General features: G+C 48.9%; 10 protein-coding genes across 10 annotated transcripts; 8 read left to right on the forward strand and 2 right to left on the reverse strand.

Annotated features, from left to right (window-relative positions):
- Window positions 1–492: 492 nt before the first annotated feature.
- TVP23 (Tvp23p) lies at window positions 493–1,080 on the forward strand (the record flags this gene model as incomplete). Its single annotated transcript, XM_002555628.1, has 1 exon — window positions 493–1,080. One exon carries the CDS (start codon window positions 493–495, stop codon window positions 1,078–1,080), a length of 588 nt encoding a protein of 195 aa, XP_002555674.1.
- Window positions 1,081–1,177: 97 nt separating this feature from the next.
- RRP8 (25S rRNA (adenine645-N1)-methyltransferase) lies at window positions 1,178–2,431 on the reverse strand (the record flags this gene model as incomplete). Its single annotated transcript, XM_002555629.1, has 1 exon — window positions 1,178–2,431. The coding sequence occupies one exon, from the start codon at window positions 2,429–2,431 to the stop codon at window positions 1,178–1,180; it is 1,254 nt and encodes a 417-aa protein (XP_002555675.1).
- A 1,909-nt stretch (window positions 2,432–4,340) lies between these two features.
- On the forward strand, window positions 4,341–4,682 carry ATP14 (F1F0 ATP synthase subunit h; the record flags this gene model as incomplete). The annotated part of the gene is made up of 1 exon (XM_002555630.1): window positions 4,341–4,682. One exon carries the CDS (start codon window positions 4,341–4,343, stop codon window positions 4,680–4,682), a length of 342 nt encoding a protein of 113 aa, XP_002555676.1.
- A 63-nt stretch (window positions 4,683–4,745) lies between these two features.
- Window positions 4,746–5,615, forward strand: KLTH0G14828g (KLTH0G14828p; the record flags this gene model as incomplete). Its single annotated transcript, XM_002555631.1, has 1 exon — window positions 4,746–5,615. The coding sequence occupies one exon, from the start codon at window positions 4,746–4,748 to the stop codon at window positions 5,613–5,615; it is 870 nt and encodes a 289-aa protein (XP_002555677.1).
- A 266-nt stretch (window positions 5,616–5,881) lies between these two features.
- Window positions 5,882–6,526, forward strand: GSP1 (Ran GTPase GSP1; the record flags this gene model as incomplete). The annotated part of the gene is made up of 1 exon (XM_002555632.1): window positions 5,882–6,526. One exon carries the CDS (start codon window positions 5,882–5,884, stop codon window positions 6,524–6,526), a length of 645 nt encoding a protein of 214 aa, XP_002555678.1.
- Window positions 6,527–7,199: 673 nt separating this feature from the next.
- SEC72 (Sec63 complex subunit SEC72) lies at window positions 7,200–7,790 on the forward strand (the record flags this gene model as incomplete). The annotated part of the gene is made up of 1 exon (XM_002555633.1): window positions 7,200–7,790. One exon carries the CDS (start codon window positions 7,200–7,202, stop codon window positions 7,788–7,790), a length of 591 nt encoding a protein of 196 aa, XP_002555679.1.
- Window positions 7,791–8,095: 305 nt separating this feature from the next.
- On the forward strand, window positions 8,096–9,187 carry GCD7 (translation initiation factor eIF2B subunit beta; the record flags this gene model as incomplete). Its single annotated transcript, XM_002555634.1, has 1 exon — window positions 8,096–9,187. The coding sequence occupies one exon, from the start codon at window positions 8,096–8,098 to the stop codon at window positions 9,185–9,187; it is 1,092 nt and encodes a 363-aa protein (XP_002555680.1).
- Window positions 9,188–9,640: 453 nt separating this feature from the next.
- COQ11 (ubiquinone biosynthesis protein COQ11) lies at window positions 9,641–10,450 on the forward strand (the record flags this gene model as incomplete). The annotated part of the gene is made up of 1 exon (XM_002555635.1): window positions 9,641–10,450. One exon carries the CDS (start codon window positions 9,641–9,643, stop codon window positions 10,448–10,450), a length of 810 nt encoding a protein of 269 aa, XP_002555681.1.
- A 68-nt stretch (window positions 10,451–10,518) lies between these two features.
- On the reverse strand, window positions 10,519–12,441 carry GUF1 (GTPase GUF1; the record flags this gene model as incomplete). Its single annotated transcript, XM_002555636.1, has 1 exon — window positions 10,519–12,441. One exon carries the CDS (start codon window positions 12,439–12,441, stop codon window positions 10,519–10,521), a length of 1,923 nt encoding a protein of 640 aa, XP_002555682.1.
- A 147-nt stretch (window positions 12,442–12,588) lies between these two features.
- On the forward strand, window positions 12,589–13,842 carry MEC3 (Mec3p; the record flags this gene model as incomplete). Its single annotated transcript, XM_002555637.1, has 1 exon — window positions 12,589–13,842. The coding sequence occupies one exon, from the start codon at window positions 12,589–12,591 to the stop codon at window positions 13,840–13,842; it is 1,254 nt and encodes a 417-aa protein (XP_002555683.1).
- Window positions 13,843–14,184: the final 342 nt, after the last annotated feature.

Consider the following 14,184-nt stretch of genomic DNA (forward strand, 5'->3'; position numbering starts at 1 on the left):
TATTCTTCCTTATGACAGTTCTCATTCTATTCCGTCTTGGTAAACCGACGTTATACAGTGCCCAGAAGGCGATATATTCTAGCATGCCAGAGCGGATCTCGGATTAAAAACACAAGGCAAACTGCACCTGCAGCTTATTCTAATCTCGCTTGTTAGAGATGAATATGCTGTGACGACTACAAACAATCAAACAGTGTGATGAACAAGTCTTGGACCTTGAGCCACACAGATGGGATAGCGCAACTTCGTGAGCGGCAATAGTTTGAGTGCAAAAGGACTCTCGCAAGAATTATGTCACGTGGTGCGTTTCTGAGTATTCGATTCGGAGACACCGTTCGTAGTGCCAAACAATCAAGTTACTACGGAAGTGCTTATTCCTGTACTAGGGAAAGGGACCAGAACGCATTGAGCACCCTTGGTAGTCGAGGTTATCTGTATCGAGCGGCTAGGAGCCTTATCTTTTGCCGGAAATCCAACTAGCTCACGCCTGTCATGGACCATGTCAAGAACTTCTACCAGACGATTCTGAAGTCCTCGCACCCACTCGTGTTGAGCTTGCATATACTGGGGAAAGCCGCGCCAATTGTGTTCTATTTGATAGGGTCCCTGTTCATGAGCTTCACGGCACAGTTCATCACGGTACTGCTACTTCTTGCGGTGGACTTCTACCTGACAAAAAACATCAATGGGCGCAAACTGGTACAGCTGCGGTGGTGGTACGACTCGTCGAATTCCAAAGAGAGTCCGTTGACCTTCGAATCATACAAAGCGTACGCTCCGGGCCCCCCTATCAACCCTATCGATTCGAGACTGTTCTGGTGGTCGTTGTATGCGTCGCCAGCCTTGTGGGTGGTATTTGGAATTCTGTGCATATTTCAACTTAAATTCCTATACCTCGTTCTCATTGTGCTCGCAGTGTGTCTCACAGGTTGGAACCTGCACGGGTTCCGGGACTGTGACAAATGGGATCCAGCAGTTAGTAGCACTGAAACCGAGCCGTGGTTTCAGCTACCCAATCTCGCCAGTTTCGAGAACATGGGAAGATTAGCTAGAGTACAGAACTTCTTCCGGTCTGGGTAGATCTCCCAAATTCTTAACTTCTATTGTACACACTTCACAACACAGCTGCCGGGATATAATGTATGTAAAAATACAAGATTTCAACCTGCAACAGGGTCTACCTTCTTTTATAAATACAGGGCTTCAGCAGCCATTTGCCTTCTGGGGTCTTATTCCGCTTCGACTCAAGCTCCTCCTTCTCTGTTTCGACTTCTACGAACCTCTGTTTCCGCTCTAGTTTCGCCTTTCTTTCCTCTATTATCTCTTGTGGTGGCTTGAAGAACTCGAATCTGGTGAACATTTTGTTGGTATCGTCGGTTTTTTTGTGGAAGAAGCCTAGAAGTTTGATAGCGTTGACGAACTCCTCTCCCTCCCGGTCAGCGAATCTGGATTTGATTTCGGCTATCCACAGCTCACCACGGGGGGCCAGCAGCCTGTAAGCCTCTTTGATAAAGTCGAGGAAGTTCGTACCCATCAGCGCCAGGCAGAACACAACAACTGTGCAGGATCCGTCTGGGAGAGGCACATTCCTAATGTCCGCAACTGTGATTCTGTTGTTGACCTTCTTCAAGTCAAAACTATGTACCACGCAGTTCTTTTTGTGGTGTTTCTTGCTCTTTTTGTTGGCCTCCGCGAAGAAGTTCTTCAAATCCAATGATAGTTGAGCTTCACCGCAGCCCATGTCAGCCACCACGATCTTCTTATCGTTCGGCAAACCCGGCAATCCGCCAGGGGCGTTAACGGGCTTCTTGGATCTTATGCGAAACTGATCCACGAAGACGTCAACTGGATTTTCAGGCCACGACTGCACCTGTGACCTGAAACCATCATGGTACTCGTCGAAAAGTTCAGGCTGTTTCTTGATTAGCTCTAGAGCGTTCTCGGATGAGATAGTATAAAGCTGCTCATTGATCCATCTGAATCTGGAGCCACTTAGCTTGGCCATCATCTTTTGTTGCAGGGCGGTTAGAGGTTTCTTGGCAGGTTGGGCTGGCTCAGAGTCTCCGCCAGCCTCAGGCTTCTCCGCGCCACGCTTTCTGGACGCCCTCTTGGGCTCGCTGGCACTTTTCTTCGCGCTTTTCTCGGCCTTTTGAATAGTAGCTTCAGAATCTTCGATTTTAGCTTTTTTCTCCGCCTTTGGAGTAGGAGGCTTGCGCTCTTCATCCTCCACTTGTTCGCCGTCGTCCTCGGCATTTTCCTCGAAGTCTTCGTCTTCGCTCTCAGCGTTCTTGATAGCCTCTAGCCTTCGCTCATTGGCCCGCTTCGCCCTATCTTTTCTTTCCTTCTTCTTGTTCTCCTTTTTGGCATTGGCGCTATCATAGGACACGTCCTTAGTCTTGATGTCCCAACCTTCCACTTCGAAGAGAGCCATTGCTTCGTCTGTCTTTGAGTGTTTGTTTGAAAGGTCACTTAATTTGGCGATGCGCGGCGATGAGCAGGCGATGAGCCTGTGCTTGTAAATATTAGAAAATTTTCCCATAGTAAAGAGAGCGACTTGTTATAAAGATGTCATTAACAACGAACTTGAACTCAGTTAGTAGTAGCGAACTTCTCGCCAGCAGTCCAGCGATAGCTAGCCTTTCAAACCCTTCCGCGCAGTCCTTGATGGTACTTGCTTAATTTTCTTTGGATCTTTCGCCAATTCTAGCGGAAATTTTCACTATACTTGTTCGTGAAAACGTGCTAGCGGGAGGAGCTTCCAGGAATGATTGTTGGCGTATGTCTACGTGCGCCAGCGCACAGCCAACAAGGACGTTTGATGACCGTAGATGGTTTATGTGCTTTGGGGCCTCTCCGAGATCTAAAGGTTTTTTACGATTAAGAAAATACTTGCACCCCTGTAAGAGCCTCGTCAGAACAAGGTACGAAGCTTGTTTCTCGGCAAGTATTGGTTCTGCCTCATCTTTCCGATTATCCTGGCGTAGCCCTCGGAGTCTCCGTCTGCCATATATGCACTGTCATATGATTTTCGTCCCTAAGCTGGCGCTTTCAATGCAGGAGCTCGCCCCACCGGACGCGCGGACGGCCGCCTGCCAGCGATCGAAGCAGTCTTAGCACTATCGAATGAGGCCTCCGAACCCTCATAATTTACTCTGCTGCTGGTCCCTGGTAATGATGTCTGTCTCGAGGTTAATTGGCATTACCAAAAAGGGTAATTTAGCTCCCGCCCAGCAACTTGAGCTGATTCATAGTGGTTTCGTTCGTGATTCATGCACTCTCCACACCGTAGACCGGGGTATTGATAGCGGGCCGCAAGAGCTCTGTCATTTGCGTATAAATTCATGGCGAGCTTCACCCCGATGAACATCTCAAAGCCTTTATTCGTATAAACCATCAACAAAACAATCTTTATTCACCACTTACACTTTATAATGCCACCAATCACCCAAGCTACTCAAAAAGACAGCTCCGAGAACAAGGACAACTGGATCCAAAAGGGACTTGCCTGGGACCCGCAGTGCGTTATCGCCTAAGTTACCACTAGAGACGCTGCAGGGTCACTAGGTTTTCGGTACTTCGTTTCTACCGAGCAGGTTTTGGATTTTCTCTTCGTTGCTGATTGACGCCATGGCTGGCAAGGCGCTGCGCCGTGACCAAGCCACTAGGCTATAAAGTTCGTGATTTTTATATGACTGTCTAGTTTTTTCACTTTTAATACATTAATTTCAAGGGCCCTTATAAGAACGCAATTGCAGCTCTGGAAAGACGTTAAGGAAGCGAAGTTCGGCATCGGAGAATCAAATCCCACGCAGCGAGACCAACGGGGGCTTCACAGCTTGAATGTCAGGTTAGTATTAAATGATATAGTTTAATCTGGTTGCGTCGATATAGTTGAAAGCACTGTCTTCATCCAGATCGTACCTACAATAGATAAAAATAGCCAAACGAGACAAGCACGTCAGCTCCGCGCTGTTGGAGAGGGCCAGACGTGTGACAGAGACGTCGTTCCTACTGGCCGTCATATATCACTTCGCACGTAATGAATATTCCAATCACAACGTTACACAGCCTGCACAAGTCGATGAATATCTCTGAATTTTGCTGTATGAAGATGCATGAATAGAAACTGTGAGTCGACAAAGGCTCGCGTTCAAGCCTGGCGTCCCCGCCGTTTAAATATCGCTACTTACGAACCAATCATAGCGTATAAAAATTTCTCATATACAGGGGCCTTCCTCGTCTTGGAACCTAAAAAAAATTGAACCTATCTGCACACGTCTTACACCGTGACTCGAGCACTCAGAAAGCCGATCTCCCACGCCCATTGACAACAGTTCCCCATGTTCTTGCAAGCTTTCAAAACCGCTGTTCCAAGAAGTGTGCGCACTTTCGCTTCGACCCGTGTCAGATCCAACGTCATCCAGGACTTGTACCTGAGAGAAATCAAGAGCGTCAAGCTCCAGCCTGTAAGCGCCAAGGACGCGGAGGGCAGCGTCAAGGCGTGGACCGCGCCCCAGGCCCCAAAGCTGCCTGAGCTGGAGGCCCAGGGCCCAGAAGCTCTCAAGGCCTACGCGCAGGAAGATGTGCACGTGACCAAGACCGAGGCCGAGTCCGCCGCTGAGTCGGAGGAGCAGGACTGGCTGGTGATTGAGGACATCGAGGAGGAGAACCACCACCACTGAGCGGCCGCGGCTCCTCCCGAGACCCTCTGTCTGCGAAGTTAAAGAAAAACCGTCTATATATTCATGAGTAACGAGCGAGATCCGGCGTGTATACTACATACGAACACAACCAACAACCATCCTTCAAAAGAAGTACCAAGCCGGAGAGCCGACACGCGTACACGAACCGCTCACCGCATGAGCTCTCGCTTTCCAAGCATCCACGATGCCGCCAGCTACGTGAACGAGGAGCTGCACCGCCGCGCACTGCTGCCGGCGTCGCAGAAGCTGCGCTTTCGCTCGACAGACGACAAAGCGCTGCAGCCGCAGCTGGCGAGCGTGAACAACGACAGGTTGTTGATCAATACGATTCACAAGCTACTTAAAGCGCTGGACCGCGCCGAGCAGGTGCCCGAGACGGGTCCCGCAGAGGCCGCGGAGCTGCCATCGCCCAAGCCGAAACCTGCGCCGGCGCGGGCCAGCCCGCCCAAGACCAAAGTTGTCAAACCCACGTCTCGACACACGCTCGCGTCCCTGCGGCGCTACGAGGTCACCATTGAGCAGCTGAGAGACAAGCTGAGGCTCGACGGCCCGGACTTGACATGGCAGGTGTCACCGCTTCCAGAGCCCAGCGCGCACGTGACTTCCAACAAAGTCACACGTGACCAAGACCTTGACGCCACGACCGCACTGCTCCGGAAGCTCATAGCGCATCGCGATGGCTCCGAGAAAGCGCTGGCCGCTGTGACGGAGTTTCTACAGGCCTCCAACAGCTTTCTGTACACCCGGTGCGTGCACAATTGCGAGTGCAGCGTGCCGCCGCCTGTAGCCATCACGCAAAAGCAGGAAAAGGCGGAAGAGCCGGATTTGGTGGCACCTATTGAGCTAGCGGAATGCTTAGGCAAGTTGCAGGAGTTGGTTGACGACTGGCACGACATCGCGCAGCTGCTGTGAGAGCTACTATCACGTGACTATAACTCGTACTTAGATCACATGACAGTACATCATTGAGAGATCAGCACTGGTCACATGATACTACCCGTATCACGTTACTTTCAAGGGTTGAAGCCAGCCTTCTCTTTCTCGTCCAAAATGATGTCAGCGCTCTACATGGAAAAAAAATTTTCCAGGCTTTTGTAGATGTATCTCCCTTTTGCTACTCTTCGAATCAAGCTGAGCTCCAGATCAACGATCGAAATATAAGCCTAAAAGTTTCAACAATGTCAGGAGAAGTGCCTACTTTCAAATTGGTTTTGGTTGGTGACGGTGGTACCGGTAAGACCACGTTCGTGAAGAGACATTTGACCGGTGAGTTCGAGAAGAAGTACATCGCGACAATCGGTGTTGAGGTGCACCCTCTATCATTCTACACAGACTTCGGTGAGCTGAAGTTCGACGTCTGGGACACAGCGGGACAGGAGAAGTTCGGTGGTCTGAGAGACGGTTACTACATCAACGCTCAATGTGGTATCATTATGTTCGACGTCACCTCGCGTATCACCTACAAGAACGTGCCTAACTGGCACCGTGACCTGGTGCGTGTGTGTGAGAACATCCCTATCGTGCTGTGTGGTAACAAGGTCGATGTCAAGGAGAGAAAGGTCAAGGCCAAGACCATCACCTTCCACAGAAAGAAGAACTTGCAGTACTACGATATCTCTGCCAAGTCCAACTACAACTTCGAGAAGCCTTTCTTGTGGCTAGCCAGAAAGCTGGCCGGTAACCCACAGCTGGACTTCGTCGCCTCCCCAGCCCTGGCTCCTCCAGAGGTCCAGGTCGACGAGGCCTTGATGCATCAGTACCAGCAGGAGATGGAGCAGGCCACTGCTCTGCCCTTGCCTGACGAGGACGACGCCGACTTGTAAGTAGGGTTTCCTTGCCTCCCACCCGCACTTCCTGCTCTTTTGACCTAATACATAAATGTGTCTAAAACAAACCCGTGTGTATTTTCTGAAACACAACATATCTGTACTGTTAACCTGAGACCGCGACTGATGGACGCGGGTTCTGGCGTTCCTTAGCCTAGGCCGATGAGGCTACTGCACATCGCGCCGGGTCCACTGACCCTTGGCACACGACAGCACGTCAGGTTTTTAAGATGGTTATTCGGTTGAGTTGGGAGATACTCTGAGTGGCCGCGGCTGCCATAATTCGACCCCAAGACAAGAAGCGACTCCCCTTGCCCAGTCAATAGGCCTGCGGACACGTTTCATGCTCAGGGTCCTTAGATATAACTTTTTAACAACACGTATAAATGAGGCAGTGGCGAGAGCGAAACAGCAGGAAAAAAATCCTTAGAATGACTTCCCAGCCCAATTGGCATGAACCGGAGGCTAACAAGACCGCAAGAAGCCCGTCAAGGCAAGGTCATTCCGGTTCGTGCGACAGCTTTCAGTCGACTTGCGCTGATATACCTATGTACGAACGTCGTTTCAAGCTCTCCAGCTTGTGAGATTATAACTCTTAGGTCAAACCAGTCCCCGAAACCAGAATCTCCAAGCAGAAAAACCGTCTCCCTTGGTTCAAAAAGTCCCCAGAATGTCTACTGATCTGTCGGAGCTTCAATACAACCCCAACTCTAAGCTGTTGGGCCTTCCTCACAGCTCAGAAGATGTGACCATGAACATTAGCCAGATCAACAAGCTGACGCAAGATCTCGTAGCAGAGACCAACGCGAATTTCACTCCTCAACCGCATGCCGAATCTACTGCTATGATCAAGAAAATGTTCGAAAATGGGTTGAAGCAGACACAGCAGCAGAAGTTGGCCGACGCCCTGAAGTCCATCAACCTGGCCATCGAAATGGCCCAGCGTAAGCGTACTACGTGGGAAGCCTTCGCCGTTCAGTTACAAGAGCTACAATTCATGCTGAAAAATAGAGTAGACTTATGCCTGGTGCAGGGTAGATTCATGGACGCCTTGCAAGATCTAGACTTTTTGCAGAATACAGGTCTCAACTCTTCCGACGTGTTCATCCGCAAGACGGACGCTCTGATCAAACTGAAGCAGTATGAACAGGCTCGCGCCGAATGTGAAAGGGGTTTAAGTCTCGACCCTACCAATGTCAAGTTGAAGGCCCTACTGATAGAAAATACTCGCAGGCTTGCAGAGTACAACGGCGACATCTGAATGCCCAGAAGAGAGCTATAGAGCGCGCATGGGCGCTTGGGTTCCAGCGAAGTTTAAGATTCAGTTGACGAAGTTCTACTAGATAGCTGCGGTAGCCTCATGAGTATTCACGTGCCCTAGGTCAGCTCGCATTTCACTTCATCACCTATATAATGATGCCATTCTAAAAAGATAAAATTTTCAACGTTTAGTTCTAAACTTTACCTAGTGTCATCTCCCGATGCAGGTATTCCCAGCATAAGCACTTAATCATAGCGCAATCACAAGGCCGAACTGCAGCGCTTTGCTGAATACAAAATTGAGACATGTCTTCTGATATCAATGTTACCGTGGCTTCTTTCATAGATAGACTGAAAAGAAGACAGATCTACGGGTCTTACCAGGTGTCGCTGGAAACCCTACAGCTACTGAAAAGGTTTGTTTCCGCAGCTCGTTGGACCAACATAAACGACCTGATTTCACAACTGCGAGCGCTCGGCAGCAGGCTTGCAAAGGCGCAGCCGACAGAGTTTACATGCGGTAACATCATAAGACGAGTGCTCGCGTTGATTCGCGATGAGGTCGAGGAAGAAATTGCTTCAGCGATGGTCCAAAACAACGCCGAGCCAATGATATCCTCTATGTTTAGTCTTCTGCAAAAACCCGTGGCCACGCCCTCCCAGCGCTCCGTCGAACATCCTAAGGCCGACATACGGCAAGTGATTATTCAGGGCATCAAAGACCTGATAGATGAGATCGCAAACATAGACGACGGGATCCAGCAAATCGCCATTGATCTGATTCACGATCGCGAGATACTGCTAACGCCCACTCCCGACTCAAAGACCGTGCTTAAATTCCTCATTAAGGCTCGTGAGCGCAACAACAGAGACTTCACGGTGCTAGTATCTGAGGGCTTTCCCAACAACACGCACGTCGCACACCAGTTCGCGAAGAAGCTTTCCGAGCATGGCATCGAAACCACAGTTATACCGGACACTGCGGTCTTCGCGCTTATGAGCAGGGTCGGAAAAGTCATCATCGGCGCCAAAACTGTTTTCACCAACGGAGGCACCATCTCCTCCACAGCCGGTGTCTCCTCAGTGTGTGAATGTGCCCGCGAGTTCAAAACGCCTGTTTTTGCTGTAGCTGGTCTATACAAGCTCTCTCCCCTGTACCCCTTTGACATCGAGAAGTTCGTTGAGGTGGGTGGCTCTCAGCGTGTCCTGCCTACTATGGAGAACGACCGTGTGGGCAATCATAACCGGCTTGACACCGTGAACCCTATAGCAGACTACGTTCCGCCAGAGAACATCGACATCTACATCACCAATATCGGCGGTTTTGCCCCCAGTTTCATATACCGTGTTGTTTGGGACAACTACAAACAGCAGGATGTGAACCTGGAGGCTAATTGAGGCATCCTCCGTCATACTTTTTGTATTTAAAAAATGCAAGAGCTACGATTCAGTCCAATTTTTTTCTTTGCCTCCGTCCTCAACTTCTTTCTGAGGATTTAGGCTCTAAATCTTGTGTGCCCTGTGCCTCGCTCGGCCTTGTTTCTCTATGGCTAGGTCTTGAGCTGGATAATTCTATGCGCTTCGCGCTGCATACAATTAATGGGCTATAGCGAATTTGAGACTTCTTTTGAGTACGAGTTCACCTGTGGCTTATTGCTACGCGTGGTTAACATCGTAATTGGAACGTCCAATATCTCTTGTTTTTAAACATCATCTTAGTAGTCTTAAGCGTTTGTAAGCGGGCCAGATTGCTGACCCTAATTATCTTGTAGCCGTGACATGAAATATACTTTAAAGAATAATATAGGGTAAACTTAACTATCAAGAGCAATTACAGCATTGGAAACCAAGATGTCGAGTTTGCTAGTTTTTGGAGGCAATGGGTTCCTTGGTCGTCGCATCTGTCAAACGGCGGTCGAAAAGGGCTTTCAAGTGACTTCTTTGTCTCGTTCTGGATCTCCACCGCGAACCGCTAACCGATGGGACAAGGAATGGATTGACAAAGTCCACTGGGAAAAGTGTGACGTGTTGGATCCGAAGAGCTACACCCAGTACTTGAAGGACGCGGACAATGTAGTGCACTCCATTGGGATTCTTTTGGAAGACTCAAGCTATAAGGCCCAAATTAATGGCAAGCTATCATTTGACCCAAAGAACCTGCTGAAGTGGGGGCCAAACCCCATGAAGAACAACCCTAACTTTACATACGAGGTTATGAACAAAAAAACAGCGTTGATGTTAGCAGAAGAGTTCTCGAAAGTCCAGCGTGCAGATTCTGCCAGGGAGAGGACTATGTCGTATATCTCGGCAGACAGGGGCTTCCCTGGTCTTCCCTCCGGTTACATAAAATCTAAGCGGGAAGCAGAAGCAGGAATCATGAGGCATGAACAGCAGTTCCGGCCAATCCTTGTGCGTCCGGGTTTTATGTTTGATGAACTAGACGCATCATTAAAGACCCTTGACGTCAGATCACAGCTCAAGCATGTACTAGAGATGCTGAACTGGGGGAATGACTGGCTGTTAGGCCGTCGTATCGACTTCATCAACCAGTTGATAAGGCCGACTGTCTCGACGCAACAGGTCAGTAGGGCACTGCTCCAAAAAATAGAAAGCCCCGACTTCAAGGGCGTTCTCACCTTGGAAGAGATTATTAAATCATGAAGGGAAAAGAATCCCAGGCTATTTACAGGATTTATTTTTGTGTACTACGCAATGCTTTTAATGTGTTTTCACCTACGTAAAAACGCTTGGTAAGCCTCTTGATTAATTTGAATGTTGCCCACACTCTTCATTTGCTTCTTACCTTCTTTTTGTTTGACCAGTAGTTTTTTCCTCCGTGACACATCAGAGGCGTGAAGCTTAGCCAATACGTCTTTTCTGCGGGCTTTGATGGTTTCACGCGCTATCACTTTATTATTGGCCCTTGCTTGTATCACGACCTCGTAAAGCTGTGATTTGACGTACTCTTTGAACTTCTTTGCCCACTTCCGTCCGACGCGTTCCACTTGAGACCTGTGCATGACCTGTGCAAGTGCATCCACACTTTTCCCATTGAGCACAAGCTCAAGCTTGACAATATCCGAAGCTTTGTAGCCGATGTCCTCGTAATCTAGTGATCCATAGCCTCTGGATACAGACTTCAATTTTCCGAAAAAGTCGTCGACCAAGTGTGCTAGCGGCATTTCATATTTGAGTAGGACCTGCCCGGTAACGTTCAAATACGTGATTTCCTTTTGAATACCTCTGTTGTTTTCGCAGAGCTTGATAACAGCTCCAAGATACTCCTGCGGCAGTGTGATGATCGCTTCCACGTACGGCTCCTGCAGCGAATCAATCCTTGTTTTTCTGAGAGAAAGGTCTGGAAAGTCATCCGGGTTTGTGATGATCTTCTCTTCACCATTCGTAAACTTAATCACATATGGCACTGTTGGCTGTGTAATGATTAATTTTGAGCCGTATTCTTTCTCTAGGCGGTCCTTGAAGACAGAAGCGTGCAGGGAACCGAGGAACCCCAATCTCCAGCCCTGGCCTAACGCGTTTGAAGACTCTCTTTGTAGAGAAACCGATCTGTCATTGAGAACAAGTCGTGTAATGTCTTCGTCCAAGCTCTTAAATTCAGTGCCATCAGCGGGAAACGCGCCCACGAAAACCATAGGTTTTGGGTCTTCGAATCCATCCAATACTTCAGTCACACTCTCTTTTCCCACATGCATGATGGTGTCGCCGATCTTGGCGTCTTTAGACTCTTTCATCCCTGGCACGATGTAACCCACTTGGCCAGTCCGCAAGCAGCCCATAGACACCTTATCTGGGTACATTATTCCCAACTCTTTAATCTCGTACTTTTTACCTGTTTGTGCACTCACGACCCTATCTCCTTTCTTTACAACGCCATCGACAATGTTTACTAAGAGGACTACTCCTAGGTAAGAGTCGTACCAGGAGTCAACCAGCAGTGCTCTAAAGGGCTTTTTACCAACACCTGTAGGCGGAGGAATGCGATCTATAATAGCTGGGAGAAGGTCCTCCTTCACATTTATTCCCGTTTTCGCGCTAACTCTTATTATTTCAGCGCGCGGCAGCTCAAATGTGCTCTCGATTTGGGCTTCAGCTTGCGGAATGTTAGCACTATCTAAATCAATTTTGTTGATCACTGGGATAAGTTTGAGATTCATACTATAAGCCAGGTAGAAGTTCGCGACCGTTTGAGCTTGCACGCCTTGCGACGCGTCCACCAGTAGCAAGGCGCCGCCGCAAGATGCATATGATCTCGAAACTTCCGCACGAAAGTCGACGTGACCAGGAGTATCGACTAGATGTAGAAGGTAGTCTTTATTCCTGCGCTTGTCGTAGTAGAACATCGTGCAAGTCTGTGCTTTAATGGTTATTCCTCGTTCCCTCTCAACCTCCAGCTTGTCCAGCACTTGTCTATTGGAATCACCCGCCTTTATGACCCCTGTAAACTCCAAAAGCCGGTCGCTAAGCGTGGATTTTCCATGGTCGACATGTGCGACGATTGAGAAGTTCCGGTAATTCTCAATTGGAATCTGTTCCAGTCTGCGCTGAAGAGCTTCAGTGTCCTTAGCCGAGTAGTGGTTAAAGCGGCGAAAACATATTGAAGATTGTAAATACAATGATCTCAGTCTCCTCATCGCCCCACTGGCGTGTTGTTATTGTTTTGAAGAAGTATGTTGAACCTTGCCTCATCTCACTTGTCAGGAAATTTCAGTAATGCTTGTGAAGTCTGTAATTGAGACAACAGTGAGAAAGCCACGCACAGGCTTCAACTGGCCGGCGGCATGAAACTCAAGATCATTGTCAATGGCTCACAGTCTCCAGAAGACTTCAAACTGCTAAAATCAACGGTCGCGACTGTCGCATCCCTGCGAAAAACAGCGGTTCTACGTTTCACCAGCGAGAGGCTTGTTATAGTATCCAGCCCGAGCTCCACAGCATCTGGTTCTTCGGTTTTACATGGTGACAAAGGCCAGTTATGGTGCACAATCCCTAGAGATGCCTTTACGTTTTATAGCGTGGTAAGCGCGAGGGATCTTAACACAATCGCTATGGAGTGCAGCTGCGATATGTTGCATAGCATCTTGAAGAAATATGACAAAACGATAAACCAGGGGAACGAAGGCGACATGATCATAAAGCTCCAAAGTATGCCGGAATGGAACGCCAACACGTCTCAGGCGTCTGACGGCAAAAATGGCAGCGCGGCTAGAATCAACCCGATGTGCGCATTGGGCGTGACATTTGAAGAGGTAGTTTATACAAGCACTGACGCTAACGCTAGTGCAAAATCTGGTGGCGGCAATTCCGGAGGTATTAAGACGATTTCTCATTCCTTTAAAGTCCCTGCGCGCCTACTGTTCCGTACTCAGGATGCCAAGATACAAGAGCCTATGATAAACTATACCCAGCTGATGATGTATCGGTTACCAGCACCGCAGGGCGAATGGGGGCGCGGCTTCCAAAATTTCCTGCGACGCGTCGAGCGGTACTCCAATGTAAATAACATAAAGCTCAGCGCCAAGAAGTTCTGGCAGCAGGAGGAACGAACGGCTTCTCAGGAGACCGCCGGTGATCATGCATTTAAGATTGTTGTCAACGAGCTGGACTGGTACCTAGAGATCTGCTGGAATGGACCTCTAGACGCAATGGTGCAACCGGAAAATATTCAAGAAGATGTACAAGATTCAAGGGCGCCTGCTGGGGCTGATCCTACACATGCTGCAGACCAGAGCCTTTTTATTGAAGATAGCGCTTCCAATACCAATGACCCGCTCGATCTCCCTATTGAAAACACACCAGAGGCACCGCAAGACGTACAGCCCTCAAAACATGAGGTCATTATACGATGTAAGGACTGGAAAGTGTGTTCTAAGCTGTACGATGCATTCGAAGAAGTGGTACTTGCAATATCGCACGACGAGTCGTGTGTGTTCCACTGCACGCTCCCTAGAGGAAACGTCGAGGACGAGAATGGGGAAAGGGCCAGGGAGTATGGCCAGGTCATATACTACATGGCTAGGGCGAAGAAAATTTGAAAGCATAAACGCGGTGCGTTTGGTATTGGTGGATCCTGGGCGTTGAGGTAGCTTTTTTAAAGTATGTCTGTTTGCAAGTGCGTCTTGTTGGGGCCTTGGAAATGAAAATCTCATGCGGAGCAGCCATAGCAAGAGCACCAGAACTTGCATGTGGCCATCTTTTGCCCAGCCTGCACAGAGTGCGGACGCCTTGCTGGCCACATTTCTTTCAGTGGCCGTGTCTTCAGGTACAGTAGTCATTGCAACTCATGTTGAGGCTCACAATGGAGCGCAACGCATTCCTATCAGATATAACGTTCTAATTGTCTACTAAGATGCCGTTTATATAAAGCATACAAACCA

The sequence above is a fragment of the Lachancea thermotolerans genome, assembly GCF_000142805.1.
Source record: "Lachancea thermotolerans CBS 6340 chromosome G complete sequence".
In the NCBI taxonomy this organism is placed as follows: Eukaryota; Fungi; Ascomycota; class Saccharomycetes; order Saccharomycetales; family Saccharomycetaceae; genus Lachancea; species Lachancea thermotolerans.